Genomic DNA, 16,138 nt, shown 5'->3' on the forward strand with positions numbered 1-16,138 from the left:
CTCAGCATTCTGTTTTGTGAGACCCTTAACTTGTAGATCCTGGACAGTGCCTTGTTGTGCTTACAGTGGGACCATACCATTAAGACAGGGCTTGGTACCAGGGGACCCATTTTGATTGCTTTGAATTCCACTCATGTTTTAGGAAACTGATAAAGATCAAGAAGCCATAAACACTATGCTCAGGACTCCAGAGAACCGGACTCTGATCAAACGAATGCTGATTAAGTGTGCTGATGTGTCCAATCCCTGCCGCCCCCTAGAACAGTGCATTGAGTGGGCTGCACGCATCTCAGAAGAATATTTTTCTCAGGTAAGATTCAGCCTCTTAAGTTCCTTAAGTAAAAGAGAGAGAGTGAGATAGAAACACCATAATACCATAAGAGGTAATGGACTTAAAACTAGGAAGTAGAGTTCTGAATGAAATTCTGTCCTTGAAGAACATTTCATAGGCTTACTAGTAATGAATTCTATTAGTTTTCCCTTATCTGAAAATGTGTTTCTTTTGCCCTTATTCTTGCAGGATATTTCCACTGGATATAGAATCCTGGGTTGACAGTTTTCTCCTAATAGCACTTTAAAGATGTTGTTATATTTTTGTCTGCCCTTCATATTCTCTCTGGGTAGAAAAAATTCTTCTGGGGCAGAAAAACAAAATTAGAAAATATGATGGCTAAAATTTTTCCAAATTTAGTGAAAGGCATACATACAGATTCAAGAAACCCAGTGAACTCTAACCCATGCCCAGGCATGTCCTAGTCAAGCAGCTACAAGGTAAAGATAAAGAAATTTTTTGAAGTTAGCCAGAGAAAAATGACGTGTTATTTATAAGAGAACAACGATGCTCCTGTCTTCTAACTTCACATCAGAAGCTATGAAGGCCAGAAGACCCTGGAACAGCATCTTTAGAGTGCTGTTAGGAGAAAATGGTCAACCCAGAATTCTGTATCCAAATGGTTTCACTGAGGAATTTTGTCAAACATTTAAGGAAGAAATAATGCCAGTCTTACAAATTGTATCAGAAAATAGAGGAAGTGGGAACATTTTCCAACTCATTTTATGAAGCCATTATCATTCTGATATCTAAACCTGACAAAGACAATACCAGGAGAAATTTACAGTCCATTATCCTCATGAATATAGATGCAGAGATACTTAATTGAATAGTATATAAACAGGATAATATATCAACACCAAATAGTTTTCCCCAAGAATGCAAGGTTGGTTTAATATCAGAAAAACCAATTATTATAATTCACCATACTAATTAAATAAATGAGAAAAATCATATGATTATTTTAGTAGATGTAGAAAAAACATTTGATAAAATTCAACACCCATTCATCATAAAAACTCTTAGCAAATTAGGAATAGAAGGAACTTACCTTATTAAGGGCATCTGCAAAAACTTATGGCTAACATTATATTTAATGTTGAAATATTGAATACTTTCTCCTTAAGACTGGAAACAAGGCAAGGGTACCCATTCTTACCACTTCTATTCAACATTGTATTGGCAGTTCTAGGTATTGCAATAAGGCAAGGGAAAATAAGTACAAAGAACAGAAAGTAAGACATAAATTTGTTTCTATTTGCAGATGATATGATTTTTTTTACATTGAAAACTCTGTACAAGACAATTACTAGCATTAATAATAGTGATGATTTAGTAATAGCATAGGACACAAGCTCATTATACAAGTCTGTTGTCTCTTGTGTACTAGCCACAAAAAACTGGGAAATGAAACTAAAACACAATCTCATTTACAATAGCAGTAAAAAACAAAAATTAGGAATAAATTTAACAAAAGAAAGTTAGTCCTTTACCACAAAACATTGCTTAGAAATTAAAGAACACTTGACTCAATGGAGAGGTATACCATGTCCACAGATTGGAAGGCTCAATGTTGTTAAGGTACAGTTCTCTCCAAGTTGATGTATAGATTCAGTGCAATCTCAATCAAAATCCCAGCAGGATTTTTTTGTAAAAATTGACAAACTGATTCTAAAATTTATATGGAAATATGAAGGACTTGAATAAGCAAAGCAAACTTGAATAAGAAAAAGTTGCAAGATTTACACTGTTTGGCTTCAGAATTTAAACAGTAATCAAGCCAGTGTGGTACTGGCATAAAGATAACAAATATATGATGGAACAGAATAGAAATCCCATATATAGACCATGTTTATACAATCAGTGCAGAAAGGAAAATTTTTTCAGCAGGTAGTGTTGGAATAGTTGGGTATTTCTATCAAACAAAAAATGAACCACAACTCCTACCTCATATCATAGAGAGATATCACTTCACAATGGATCATAGACCTAAATACAAAACCTAAAGCCGTAAAGCTTTTAGAGAAAAACAGGAGAATATCCTCAGTTACTTGGAAGGAGACAGATATTTCTTAGGTACAGAAAGCAACAACCATAAAAAAGAAAATTTGGGGCCGGCCCCATGGCGTAGTGGTTAAGTGCGCACGTTCTGCTGCTGGTGGCCCAGGTTCGGATCCCGCGTATGCACCGGTGCACCGCTTATCAGGCCATGCTGTGGCGGCGTCCCATATAAAGTGGAGGAAGATGGGCACAGATGTTAGCCCAGGACCAGTCTTTCTCATCAGAAAGAGGAGGATTGGCATGGATGTTAGCTCAGGGCTGATCTTCCTCACAAAAAAAAAAAAAGAAAGAAAATTTGATAAATGAGACTTATCAAAATTCAGAAATTACTCTCATCTAAACAGCCAAGAAAATTAATAGGCAAGCCTCACTGGAAGAAAATATCCACAAATCATATATGACAAGGACTGTATTCAGGATATATAAGGAACTATAGCTGTATAATAAAAACACCTAATTAAAAATGGCCAAATATTTTAACAGACACTTCACAAAAGAAGATATATGAGTGGCCAATAAGCATATGAAAAAGTGCTGAACATCATTAGTCATCAGGGAAATTAAAACCACAGTGAAATACCACTACACACCCACTAGGATGGCTAAAAATTTAACAGAGTGACAACACCAAATGTTCATGAAGATGTGGAGCAACTGGAATTCATTCATCAGTGATAGGTGTGTAAAATGCTACAACCACTTGGGGAAGCAGTTTAGCCGGGTTTTGTTGGTTTGTGTGTTTTTGTCTTTTATTATGGTAAAATATACATAGCAAAATTTGCAATTTTAGATGATTGTGTATTTTTTGCCGTCTTTCTTTTAATGTGGTGTTTTACATCAATTGATTTCAAATGCTGCACCATCCTTGCATTGCAGGACTAAATCCCACTTGGTCATGGTTTTTGATCCTTTAAGATGCTGCTGAATTCTGTTTGCTAGTATTTTATTGAGGATTTTTGTTTTGCATAGGTATTCATAAGGGATATCAGTCTATTCTTTTCTTGCAGTGTCTTTGTCAGGCCTTGGTATCAGGGTGATGCTGGCCTCAGATTGTTAGGAAGTGTTCCCTTCTCTTCAATTTTTTGGAAGAGTCTGAGAAAGTTTGGTGTTAATTCTGTTTCAGAATTTGGTAGACTTCACCAGTGAAGCCATCTGGTCCTAGGCTTTTCTTTGTTGGGAGGTTTTTTTTTTATTACTAATTGAATATCCTTACTAGTTATAGGTCTGTTCAGCTTCTCTGTTTCTTTATGATTCAGTCTTAGTAGTTGTATGTTTCTAGGAATTTGTTCAGTTGGTGCACAGTTGTTCATGATATTCCCTTACAATCCTTTTATTTCTGTAAAATCAGCAGTAATGTCCCCACTTTCATTTCTGATTTTAGTTATTTGAGTTGTCTTTCTTTTTTCTTGGTCAATCTAGCGAAATATTTTTCAGTTTTGTTGATCTTTTCAAAGAAGCAAACTTTGGTTTTGTTGATTTTCTCTATTTCTTTTACTCTTCTCTATTTTACTTATCTCTGCTCTAGCCTATTATTTCCCTCCTTCTGCTAGCTTTAGGTTTAATTAGTTCTTTTTCTGGTTTCTTAAGGTGTAAAGTTATGTTGTCAATTAAAGAGCTTTCTTCCTTTTTAATGTAGGCATTTATAGCTATAAATTTCCCTCTTAGCACTGCTTTTACTCTATCACATATCTTTCTGTATGTTGTATTTTCATTTGTCTCAAGGTATTTTACAATTTTCATTGTGATTTCTTCTTTGGCTCCTTGGTTGTTTAAGGGTGTACTGTTTAATTTCCACATACTTGTGAATTTTCCAGTTTACTTTCTGTTATTGGTTTCCAGTTTCATTCCATTGTGATTGGAAAAGATATTTTGTATGATTTCTGTCTTTTAAAATTTATTTAGACTTGTTTTGTAGCCTAACATATATCCTGTCCTGGAGAATGTTCCATTTGCACTTGAGAAAAATATGTATTCTAACGGTTGTGGGGTGAATGTTCTGTATATATCTGTTAGGTCCAGTTGGTTCAAGTCCTCTATTCCTCATTGAACTGGCTGTTCTATCCATTATTGAAAGTGTGGTATTAAAGTGTCCAACTATTATTGTAGAAGTGTCTGTTTCTCCCTTCAATTTTGTCAATGTTTTCTTCATATATTTCGGAACTCTGATGTTTGATGCATATATGCTAATAAGGCATACCTCGGAGATATTGTGGGTTCAGTTCCAGACCACCACAATAAAGCAAGTTACACTAATTTTTTGGTTTCCCAGTGCATATAAAAGTTATGTTTACACTATACTGCAGTCTATTAAGTGTGCTATAGCGTTATATCTAAAAAAACAATGTGCATACTTTAATTAAAAAATACCTCAATGCTTAAAAAATGCTAATCATCATCTGAGCTGTCAGCGAGTTCTAATCCTTTTGTTGGTGGAGGATCTTGTAAAAAACACACTATCTGCAAAGTACAATAAGGCAATGTGCAACAAAACAAGGTGTGCCTGTAATTGTTATTTCTTCTTGGTGAACTGACCCACTTAACAATAAATAATGTCCTTCTTTGTCTCTTGTAACAATTTTTGACTTAAAGTCTATTTTGTGTAATATTAGCATAGCCACCTCAGCTCTCCTTTGGTTATTTATGGAATATCTTTTTCCATCCTTTCACTTGCAACTTTTTTGTGTCCTGAGATCTAAAATGAATCTTTTGTAGACAGAATATAGTTAGATCATGTTTTTATCCATTCTGCCAGCTATGTCTTTGCTTGAGGAGTTTAATGCATTTACAAATTTACTGATAGGGAAGGACTTGCTTTTAACATTTTATTTATTTTCTGTATGTTTTATAGCTTTATATTCATTTCCTCCATTACTGCCTCTTTTGTGTTTATTTGACTTTTTGTAGTGACATGGTTGATCTCCTTCTCATTTCCTTTTGCTAATATTCTATAGATACTTTCTTTGTGGTTACCATAGGGATTACATATAACATCCTAAAGTTATAGCAATTTACTTTAAATTGATACCAACTTCAGTCATATACACAAACTCTTATACAGCTGTCTCTCCATCCCACTTTGTTGTTGATGTAACAAATGATATATTTATATACTGTGTACCCATTAACAGAGATCTGATTTTTATGCGTTTGTCTTTTTTGTGTGTGTGTGTGTGAGGAAGATCAGCACTGAGCTAACATCTGCCAATCATCCTCTTTTTGCCGAGGAAGACTGACCCTGGGCTAACATCCATGCCCATCTTCCTCCACTTTATATGGGACGCCACCACAGCATGGCTTGCCAAGCGGTGCATCAGTGCGCACCCGGGATCCAAACCACCGAACCCCAGGCCGCCGCAGCAGAGCACGCGCACTTAACCACTTGCGCCACTGGGCCAGCCCCATTGTCTTTTAAATCCTGTAGAAAATAAAAAGTGGAATTACAAACCAAAATTATAATAATACTGCTTTTTATATTTGCCTATGTGTTTCCTTTACTGGCAATCTTTATATCATCATGTGACTTTGAGTCACTGTCTAGCTTTCTTTCATTTCAACCTGAAGGACTCCCTTTAGCATTTCTTGTAGGCCAGATCTGGTGGTAATGAACTCTCTCAGCTTTTGTTTATCTAGGAATGTCTTCATTGCTCCATTTTGAAGGGCAGCTTTGCCACATAGAGAATTCTCAGTTGACAGGTTTTTTTCTTTTAGCACTTTATGTAATTATCCCACTGCCTGCTGGCCTCCAAGGTTTCTGCTGAGAAATCAGCTGATCATTTTGTTGAGACTCTCTTGTATGTGATGAGTCCCCTTTCTCTTACTGCTTTCAAGATTCTCTTTTTGTCTTTGGCTTTGGACTCTTTGGTCATAATGTGTCTCAGTACGGTTTTTTGGGAGTTTATCTCACTTGGAGTTGTTTAGCTTCTTGGATTTGTAGATTCATGTCTGCAAGTCATGGCAGTTTTTGGCTATTATTTCTTCAAATAATCTCTGCTCCTTTCTCACTTCTGGACTCTGATAATGCATATATTGGTGTGTTTGATGTTGCCCTTAAGTTCCTTAGGCTCTTGTTGCTTTTCTTCATTCTTTTTTCTTTCTCCTCCTCAGACTTGATCATTTCAAATGTCCCATCTTCAAATTTGTTGATTCTTTCCTCTGCCTGCTGAAATCTGCTGTTGAATCCCTCTAGTGAATTTTTCAATTCATTTCCTGTATTTTTCAGCTCTAGAATTTCTATTTGTCTCCTTTTTATAATTTCTGTCACTTTGTTGATATTTTCATGTTGTTCATGTATCATTTTCCTGATTTCCTTTAGCTCTTTGAGCATGTTTAAGACAGTTGTTTTAAAGTCTTTGTCTAATAAGTCCAATCTTCAGGGAGGGTTTCTGCCCATTTATTTTCTTCTTTTGAATGGGCTATGTTTTCCTGTTTCTTTGGCCTTGTGATTTTCTTTCGTTGAAAATTGGACATTAGAAAAAATAGCCACCTCTCCTAGTTTGGCTCTGTGCCAGAAAAGTCCTTTACTAATTAGCTGAGCATGCTCTGGGCCTTGGGATTAGCCAAGTGTGAAAGCTTAAGGTCTCCTCAGGTCTTTTCTGAGCATGTTGTGCCTGGGCCTGTGTGTGGCCTTCTCAATTCCACTATATATATACAGCTGCTTTTGAGTGTCTTAATTCCTCAGAGAGTCTTCTCCCAGCTTCTCCTTGGGGCCTTAGATTGTGTACTATATGTCTCCACCCATAATATCTTGCCCCAGGCACCTGCATCTCTGTCATCCCCATGTAGCTTTCCCAAACAGTAGCCATTGCTTTTCCACCTAAGAGCCAAGTTAGGTAAAACAGAGACCAGTCCTTCAGGCAGCCCCCAGATAGGTTAGAATGCTGTAAATAAGGTCAGCTCTACTCCCTCCAGTCTGAGGGAAGCATTTGGGAACTGGGCTGCTGCTTCCTGCAGACCAAGACCGTGCCAGGGAAGGGGTGAGGCAAACACGAGTAAAAAATGCATTTCCTACCATTTTGACATTTCCTGCCATTTTGAATGTGGCTTTTGTGAATGAGATTGGGCATTCACTTGGTTGCTGTAGACCTTTGACTGTTTTCCAGAGTTCTTATAAGGTTATTTTAGCCAGTCTGTTGGTTTTTGATGTTTCCATGGGGGAAGGAGGACTAGGGGCATCCTAATCTGCCATTTTGCTGATGTCACTCTGATGTTTGGACTTTAATGTTAAAGCTATTAAATCACAGTTTCTTCGTGTATTCACTGGGGTTAGGTGGAACCTGCCTATTAAAAGTCCACTCCTCACAGCCACACTCTCTTGAGTAGTTTGGGTACCAAGAGTACCAAGCCTGGAGACCAGGTGAAATGGCATCTCTGGTTTCTCTCTTTAGGGGGGGCAGCTCAACTGAATTGGGGGATAGGGCTTGAGTACCACACATCTGGCTTTCTTTGAGGTGTTGGACAGTCTGTCCTATTGTACTTTTGGGCAGTGGTGGAATGTGAAACTTGTAGACCCTGCCCCATGGATTGGGTCCCAGAAAGGAAGCATCTGCAGGTGTAGAGCTCTCATAGGTGACCTAGATGGGAACAATGGCCACAGATGATCTCATTGGCAAACAGTAGTCTCCAGGAGAGAAGAAGGGCCTTGTATGCTCCATGCACCTGTCACATTGGGCCAAAGAGAAGAAATGTGAGCATGAGGGTCTTCACTGACCTTCAACAAGTCAGCTGCTTCTGTGTGGATGGGGAGGGCAGGCCTGGATTGCAGCACAGACAGAAAAGCCTCCGGAGCCATGAACAGCTGAGCTGACTGACCTTCTGCGATGGCTGCCCCAAGACAGCTGGTCTAGAGCGTGACCAGGGAGGGAATGGCAGGAGAACACTCACCCTGAGGCACCGCTGTCTGAGCTAGACAGGCCAGTGGGCTGTGAACCTGAGGCGCGCTTCCAGTGCACGTCATGGCAGAGACTTCTGTGGAGCTGACCCTGCGCTTTCTGAGACAGCACTCGGGGAGGGCTTGCCAGCTTGTGGCCTGACAGCAGAGGCTTCACCAGCCGGCAGAGGCTGAGACTGTCAATGTTCCCTTCTTCTCCTCCTCCTACCAAAGCACCCTGATCCTATCTTCTACACTTGCTGGAGTCTTCTCCTGGCCCAGCAACAGGTGGGAATAGTCTCTGCCCTGGCCTGAGCAGTCCTGGCCAAGCATGTGTGTCCTGGAGCAGCTGGCTTCTGCCCGTCCCCACAGTCTAGCACAGTCCATCTGAAAACAGGGAGCACGGGCCTCTTTCCTGGCACCTGTCCCCAGCGCCATTAGCACTCACCTAGCATAAGTGCCTCTTAGCAGCACTGTGCTACGTCCAGTCTCATCCTAGGAAAACCCCCAAAGGTCATCTGCTCCTCTCAGGTGGAGATCCCATGTTGAGAGCCGTTGTGAGTCACTGTCAATTCCAGGGGAAGTCACCTGCCTTTAGCTGTGGGGCCAAGTGACTTGGGCCTTGGATCCACCTCTTGGCGGGGCAGGGTGGCCATAACTGCTAACCAGTCCCTGCAGCCCTGCTGGTGACTGCCAGGCCTCAGCAAAGACAGCAGGATAGAAGTGGAATGGAACAGAGGAAGTAGCTCCTGGCCAGTTGTCAAGAACAGTACTAGGCGGGCCCCTAGTTTGCCCCCTGGGAACAGTTCCAGGGGTAAGAGTTAGGAGGGGACAGGCTTCCAGCCCCAAGAGTATGTTTCTTTTGATTCGGCTGAACATCTGAATTCTTGTCCCACTGTTGGCCACTCATAAGACATGTCCTTCACTCTCTGAACAGCACATCCACAGCCCCAAATGGCCCACAGAGCTCGGCCGTCAAAGCTGGGCTTCTGGCAGATGGCAGAGACCACTGCATACCTTTTGTCCTTAGCCCTTGCTCTACATGGGCCTCACCGAGAACCTTCACATGCTCCCACTGACAGGCCCTCCAGAGAAGGCCATGTTGGGTCAAAAAGTTCTCTCTGCCCAGCAGGGGCAGCCTATACCTCGGGCTCTCACAGGCTGCTCTGACAGTTGGGAATAAACGATCCAGGTGCCCCTGAGGACAGCCATGCCTTCCAAACAGAGGGATCCCCCCAGAGTGATGGTTCCACCCCTTCTACCTGTGCATGAGGGGGAAAAGGCTGGTGTCCAGGACAGCAGCTCCTTCAGCCATCAGCCCCTTACCTGGCCCCAAATATTTTAGGGTCCTATCTGAAATGCTCACATTTCATTTTGAGCTGCCCACCCCAGCCCATTCCCACATTCCTTGATTCTGCACTCAGTCACCCCTTATCATCCTGCCCCTCGTGAGACTGACCTTAACTCTCAGCACTGGCTCCCTGGCTCCAGCAGGAACCTCTCAGTGATTCTCGTTGCACCCTCAGACCCCCCGAGTTCCCATCTCGTTCCAGGAAACCGCTCTGCTTCATTGCCACCCTGGGGGCATCCTCTCACCCTTTGCTTTAGGACCCTTTGGTGAAAGTGAGACCTTATGAAGAAAAGACCAAGAAGCTTCATTATATCTTTCGAGATAAACTTATCCTTTCCCCTAGGATCTTAATTATATTTCCAGTTCTTTGCTGTTCTCGCTGGAATCCTAAAGATGTTCTAGAAGAGTTTGACTAAAGTACATAAAAACTCTTCATCTCAGAGCTTTTTTTTTTACCTCAGGGATCTCAAGGGTGTTCAGAACCTTTTCAAGTAAAATAATGTGGCCCAAGATGAGAAGCAGCCACCAGACCTTCTCTGTGAAGGGGCTGTTTCTCACTCACCACTGCAACCCTGGTGTCAGGCCCTTGACACTTGCTGGGTAGGAGGATGGCTGAGCTATGACAGGAGCAGCAGAGTGGTGGCTAACTCGTGTGTTCGTGCACTACAGATACCGTTTGGAATCTTCCTGAGGGAGGCTTCCAGGTGTTGAAAATGTTGGTTGGGTTGGGTTGGAGTGTCAGGCCCTCCTGGCACAGAGCAGTCCCCACTCTGGGAACAGCTTGGTACCTGGTGGCAGATCCAGTTTTGCTGGCTAGTGCTCTGATCGGCTTCTCAACCACAAACTCCTTGGGCTGCCAGGAGAGGCTCCATGGGGGGGGGGGGGGTTGCTCCTAGGTGGAGTGGAGCCAGATACTGGAGTCGTCATTCTGGCATTTTCTGCGTTGCAGACTGATGAAGAGAAGCAGAAGGACTTACCTGTGGTGATGCCAGTTTTTGACAGAAATACCTGCAGCATCCCCAAATCCCAAATCTCTTTCATTGACTACTTCATCACAGACATGTTTGATGCTTGGGACGGTAAGAACTCTTAGAGCATATTTCCCTAAATAAGGGGAACCGCCTATTAAGTAGCAAATAGTGTCTTTGACTCTAGAATATGTTTGGGGGCTTAGACTTTCAAGAAAGACTGAGGAGAAGAAATGAGCCATCACTGAGGGCTCTTTGTGCACTTTCTCACTAGCTGCCCACCTCCCCAGGGGGAGACGGTTATGCCAGTTTCATAGATGAGAGAACTGAACTTGGGGCTGCACAGCTAGTAGTAAAGAGTCTAGGATTCAAAACCATGAACGTGGACTCCAAACCCCCACAGTGTTCCTGTGGGAGCCCTTCTGCCATCTGTTCTCCCAGCTTCTCCTGGGCCTCCCTCCATAGCAGACCCGAGAGTGGGCTGGTCTCTGACTAATGCACATCGCTCTCATTTACCCTTCAGTGTGCACAGAGGAGCCTGGCTCGAGAAAGTAGAGGATTCTCAGAGAAGAGGCCTCACTAATGCTCCCCAGGCATCTGCTCTGCCTGCCCTGGGGGCTGCACTTGGGAGAAGGGCTGCAGGGCAGATAAACACCAGATCTGGTCGGCAGGAGACCAACACCCGCTGCCCACCTTGCGCGCCCCCCCCCCCCCCCCGGCCATCTCATAGGGAGCAGAGTGGGGAGGGCTGGGGAGGGGCTTTGTGGTCGGGAAATAGGACTGAGCCAGTGGAGGCTTTGGGGCCAGACTGCAGACTCTCGAGCTCACTGCTTCTGGGACTGAGATCAGACACGTGGCCCCTCCATGCCCCATTTTCTTCATGTGTCAACTGGCTTGCTCCCCGCCCATGCCCTCAAGGCTGCGATGCTGGTGGGAGGAGACGGTGTAAGTGAAGCATGTGGCAGTCTGTGGGGGGACACACAGCAGAGCCAGTCAGGGCCTGGCTCCTGGCACTGCCATAAGGTTGGAGGCTCACTACACTTTGTTCCTGACATGGTTCCCAGGCCCAAGGTGCTGATTAACTGGTAATTAAGCAGATTAGCCTCTGTCTGTTTTATTTACCAGGATTGTCAGCTCAACAGGTGGTCATAGAGGAGCTGCTGGACTTCATTTCAGTAAACCCGGTTCATTCAAGCTGCTGTGTGTTTGCTTGTGTCTGTTTAGCAGTATGCAAATGTCTACTCCTGCCCGTCCCCCTTCCCTAAAATACTCTCTCCTTAGAAAGCCTAAAATTCTAAACTGAGGCTGTGAGAGGATATCACATTCCCATCTTTTTCTCCAGCCTTTGTAGACCTGCCTGAGTTAATGCAGCATCTTGACAACAACTTTAAATACTGGAAACGACTCGACGAGATGAAGCTGCGGAGCCTCCGCCCACCTCCTGAATAGTTCGTGACACCCCCTGGGGCCCTGAAGCTTTGTCCCTCGGTCATTTGAATTCCTGAGGGCAGCCAGAGTCCCTTGGTCCTTTCAGTATTAGGCAGAACAGTCCCCAGGTCTGCACAGCCTGTGAAAGCACACGGGGACCTTGGTAACCTTCTGTAGCCACCATCTGATGCCATTGCCATAAAGTGAGACCCAGTCCACTGTACCTGGGCCTGCTGCAGGGGCTCTTCAGGTCACCTGAGGACCATGGTTTGTATTAACTTTTGTTAAAACACAAGCGTGGGAGTGCCCCTGCAAAGGACATTGACGTATTTCCTGCCAGTGACAGAGAATGTCTTGTTGCAAACAATTTCTCTCAATTATTTTCAGCACTTAAGAACAGCTAATGGCAATCGGATCTTTAGCAACTTTTTCCACATCATAGAAGGTGCAATCACTTGCTCTGGAACACTACTGAAAGTGACTTCTCTTTTAAGATTGAGTAGCAAATGAAAAATACAAAGAAATTTTGAAGTTGATTATTAATATCAATTATTAAAATGTTTTATTTATTTTATTAGAAGTTCAATATTTTCTATGAATTTAAAAATACTTCAAAGCCAAAGCCAACTCTAAATGCCATGACCAAATTTACATGATTCATATGCATTACATATGTATCACTTGGTGTACACACTTATTTTCATAATGCAAATTAAAAATATAAATGAGACATTTTTACTGCACTACAGAAATATTTGTGTATGTTAAACTTTTCTGATTGACGCTAATTGGGAAAAGCTGTTTTGTGGGTGGGTCTGACTCTAGAGAGCTCAAGGAGACGGGCTCCTTCTGTGTAGAAACCAGAGCTCTGAGCCCTCCAGTCATCTGATGGGCTTCGCAGGTGCCTCCCCAGAGTAAAAGAAATTTGGAGTTAACACTTTTTTCCTAAATTTTTATAACTGAATTTCCAAAAGTCTACCTTATTTTATAGTGTTTCTATAAAATATTCCCTATAAAAATGGAGTGAAAACGGAATATTTAGTGAATTGACATTTTATAACCAATCTGTTTTCATCTGCAGTGGGAATCTTTGATTCCAGAAATTTACAAAGGTTCCATACCTTCACATTTTGATTAAGTGTAGTACCATAAAAAATGATGACATGTCAAAGTGCTTGTCATTTCATTTTAAACTTGTATTTTTTTTTCCAAATAAAAATGAAATTAAACTATTTTTAAGAAATCATGTGTTGCCTTTTCTTTGGAGTTTTATAATACTTAAAATATTTCATCTTTTTCTCCCTCTGAATAAAGAAGCTACCTTTATTTTGTAGAAAAGGTTAATAGTTAAATGACTTTTTCAAAGTCACAAAGGGCCGATGGAATATGTTGAAAAATCCTCAGAACTACCTTTACTTCACCACTGGGTACCCATTCAGAGAGATCGGGAACTCTGGAGGTCTGCCAGGGCCAGCTCCTCAGGGGTCTCTTTGTCTAAGGAAACAACGGCCCCTTTTTCCTGGAAGATATTTGACTTAAGTTGATAATTGTGGACTGAGGTGGGGAGAAAGCCCTCTTCCCACTTCCAGGTGCCAGGAAAGAAAAGAAAATGACCCCTACAAGGAACTCAACCATCATGAGGTAGAGACAGCAGGGCATGCAATGTTTGGAATTTGTGCTACCAAGAACTAGGAATAATCTGAAAGAGACTTTAAGGTGAGTGTGTTTAACATGTTTGAAGAGATAAAAGAAGCAATAGAAATCATAAGGTAAACCAAGATAGTTTAAAAAAGAATAGGTAGATTTGAAAAAGAACCAAAAAGATATTCTAGATATGAAGAATATAGTCATTGAAACTAACAGAAAACCTCTGTACAGGTTTAACAGAAGACCAGACATTACTAAAGAGAGAATTAGTAAATTGGAAGACTTAAGGAAATCACTCAGCACATAGCACAGAGATATTAAAAATGGAAAATATGAAACAAAGTTAAAATATTGAGGGTAGAATGAAATGCTTCAAAATGTGTCTAAATTAGGAGATGCAGAAGAGAGAATAAATGGGCAGAGGCACTATCCAAAGAAGCGTGAGTCCTTCAAGATCTGACAGACACAAGTCCTCAGAGTTAAAAGGCACACTGAATCCCAAATAGGGTGAATAAATCCCCACAACACAGTGAAACTGTAGAGAATTGAGCTCAAAGAGAAAAACCTAAAGGTGTGAGAAAAGACAGATCACTTACAGAGGAGCTAGTGTTAGACTGCTGTCAGACTTCTCATCTGCAACAACCAGAAGACAATGGAATAATGTTTTCAAGAGACTGAAGGAAATTGTCAACCTAGAATTATACCTAATTAAACTATGATTCAAGAGTGAAGGTGAAGGTAATCCTAGACATAAACACACACAGTTAGTTAATTGTAAACAGACCGCTGTGGAAAGAACTACTGAAAGATGCACGTCTATAAAATGAGTCCAGAAAGAAGAGGTAGGTTACAGAAAGCAGTGGTAAACAGATTAGTAAACATCTGGGTAAAACTAAGTATATTGAGTGGGAAAAAATAACAGTGACATATAATCAGGAGTAGGGGGAGCAGGTACATAAAATAGGATAAGCTATTCAGGAGGACAAAAGAGATTTATTATAGATTAGACTTTCAATATGATTACTGAAAAGGGAACTTGTCAAAAGAATAAAAATGTGAAATTTAAAATCACTAAGGGGATAAAGTGACAAACACAACCAATAAGACAAATGGAAAAATAAAGTATGAATTAGAAAATATGACGGGCCAGCCTGGTGGTGCAAGTGGTTAAATGCACGAGCTCCGCTGCGGCGGCCCAGGGTTTGTGGGTTCGGATCCCAGGCGCACCAACGCACCACTTATTAAGCCATGCTGTGGCGGCGTCCCATATAAAGTAGAGGAAGATGGGCACGGATGTTAGCCCAGGGCCAGTCTTCCTCAGCAAAAAGAGAGGAGGATTGGCATGGATGTTAGCTCAGGGCTGGTCTTCCTCACACACACACACAAAAAGAAACCCAGAAAATACGACAGAAATAAGTACAAATATAAGCTCACAGAATATGCAAAATCAATTCTAGATTAAAGATCCATATGTGAAAAAAATATTTTTGACATTGGAATGGGGGAAAATATTCTTAAAATCATACCAAAAGCTTTAGAAAGCATAAAAGAAATTATCTACAAAAGTTAAAAATTCTTCATGACAAAATATATAAACCATGCTAAAAAACGTGCCACATATTTAGAGATGACCTATAGAAATAAGAAATTAGTATCCAGAATATATAAAGAATGTATGTAAGTCAAAAGAAAAGGGGGAAACAACAAGATATTTTACACCCTTCAGATTAACAAAAGTTTTTAAAATCTGGCAATACCAAGTGTTGTTGAGGGTATGAGAAAAGGTTAACTTTTAAACATCAATGGTAGGAATGTAAGATTAGTACAGTTACAGTAAAGAGCAATTTGGAAATAAGTACTAAAGTTTTCAATTCAGCAATTTTACTCCTGGATCCTAGAAAAATTTGCAAATGTGCACAAGAAGACATGTTCAAGAATCTTCATGCTAGATTTTTGTCATTGTGAAAAAGTAGAAACAATCTGAATGTCCTTAGGAGAATGGATAGATTGTGGTATTATACTCAGACTATGGTATATTGTGGTAGATAGATAGATAGTTTCTAAAATGGCTCCCAATGATCCCTGCCTCCTGGTCTTCACACCTTCGGGCTGGACCTAATGGCTTGCTTCTAACCAATATGGCAAAAATGATGGAGTGCCACTTCCAAGATGTGGCTACAGAAGGTAGTATATTAGTTTCCTAGGGCTGCCATAACAAATTACCACAAATTGGTGGCTTAAAACAACAGAAATTTATTTTCTCAAAGTTCTGGGGTCCAGAAGTCTGAAATTGAGGTGTTGACAGGTGGTTCCTTTTGTAGGCTGTGAGGGCCCATGGTTTCCCTCTCTCCTAGTTCTTGGTAATGCCAGCAATCCTTAGCATTCCTTCACTTGTAGATGCATTATTCCAGTCTGCCTCCATCTTCACCTGGCCGCCTCTGTGTGTCTCTCTGACCTCTCCTCTTATAAGGACACTAGTCATTTAG

General features: G+C 41.3%; 1 protein-coding gene across 6 annotated transcripts in view; it reads left to right on the forward strand.

Moving 5' to 3' along the window:
* Positions 1–13,239, forward strand: part of PDE8A (phosphodiesterase 8A) — a 150,049-nt gene extending 136,810 nt beyond the window's left edge. For 3 of the 6 annotated variants that reach the window (XM_087429000.1, XM_087429003.1, XM_087429005.1), the window contains 3 exons: positions 143–310; positions 10,559–10,688; positions 11,920–13,239. In XM_087429000.1, the coding sequence (XP_087285126.1) occupies positions 143–310; positions 10,559–10,688; positions 11,920–12,026 (405 nt within the window). In that variant the 3' untranslated portion in view covers positions 12,027–13,239. Of the gene's footprint in view, positions 1–142; positions 311–2,875; positions 3,071–5,571; positions 5,848–10,558; positions 10,689–11,919 lie in introns of those variants that run through there. The other 3 variants (XR_015551638.1, XM_087429001.1, XM_087429004.1) reach the window with 3 other exon arrangements.
* The last annotated feature ends 2,899 nt before the right edge of the window (positions 13,240–16,138 follow it).

This window comes from Ceratotherium simum, chromosome 3, assembly GCF_057802395.1.
Source record: "Ceratotherium simum simum isolate JZ-2026a chromosome 3, ASM5780239v1, whole genome shotgun sequence".
In the NCBI taxonomy this organism is placed as follows: domain Eukaryota; kingdom Metazoa; phylum Chordata; class Mammalia; order Perissodactyla; family Rhinocerotidae; genus Ceratotherium; species Ceratotherium simum.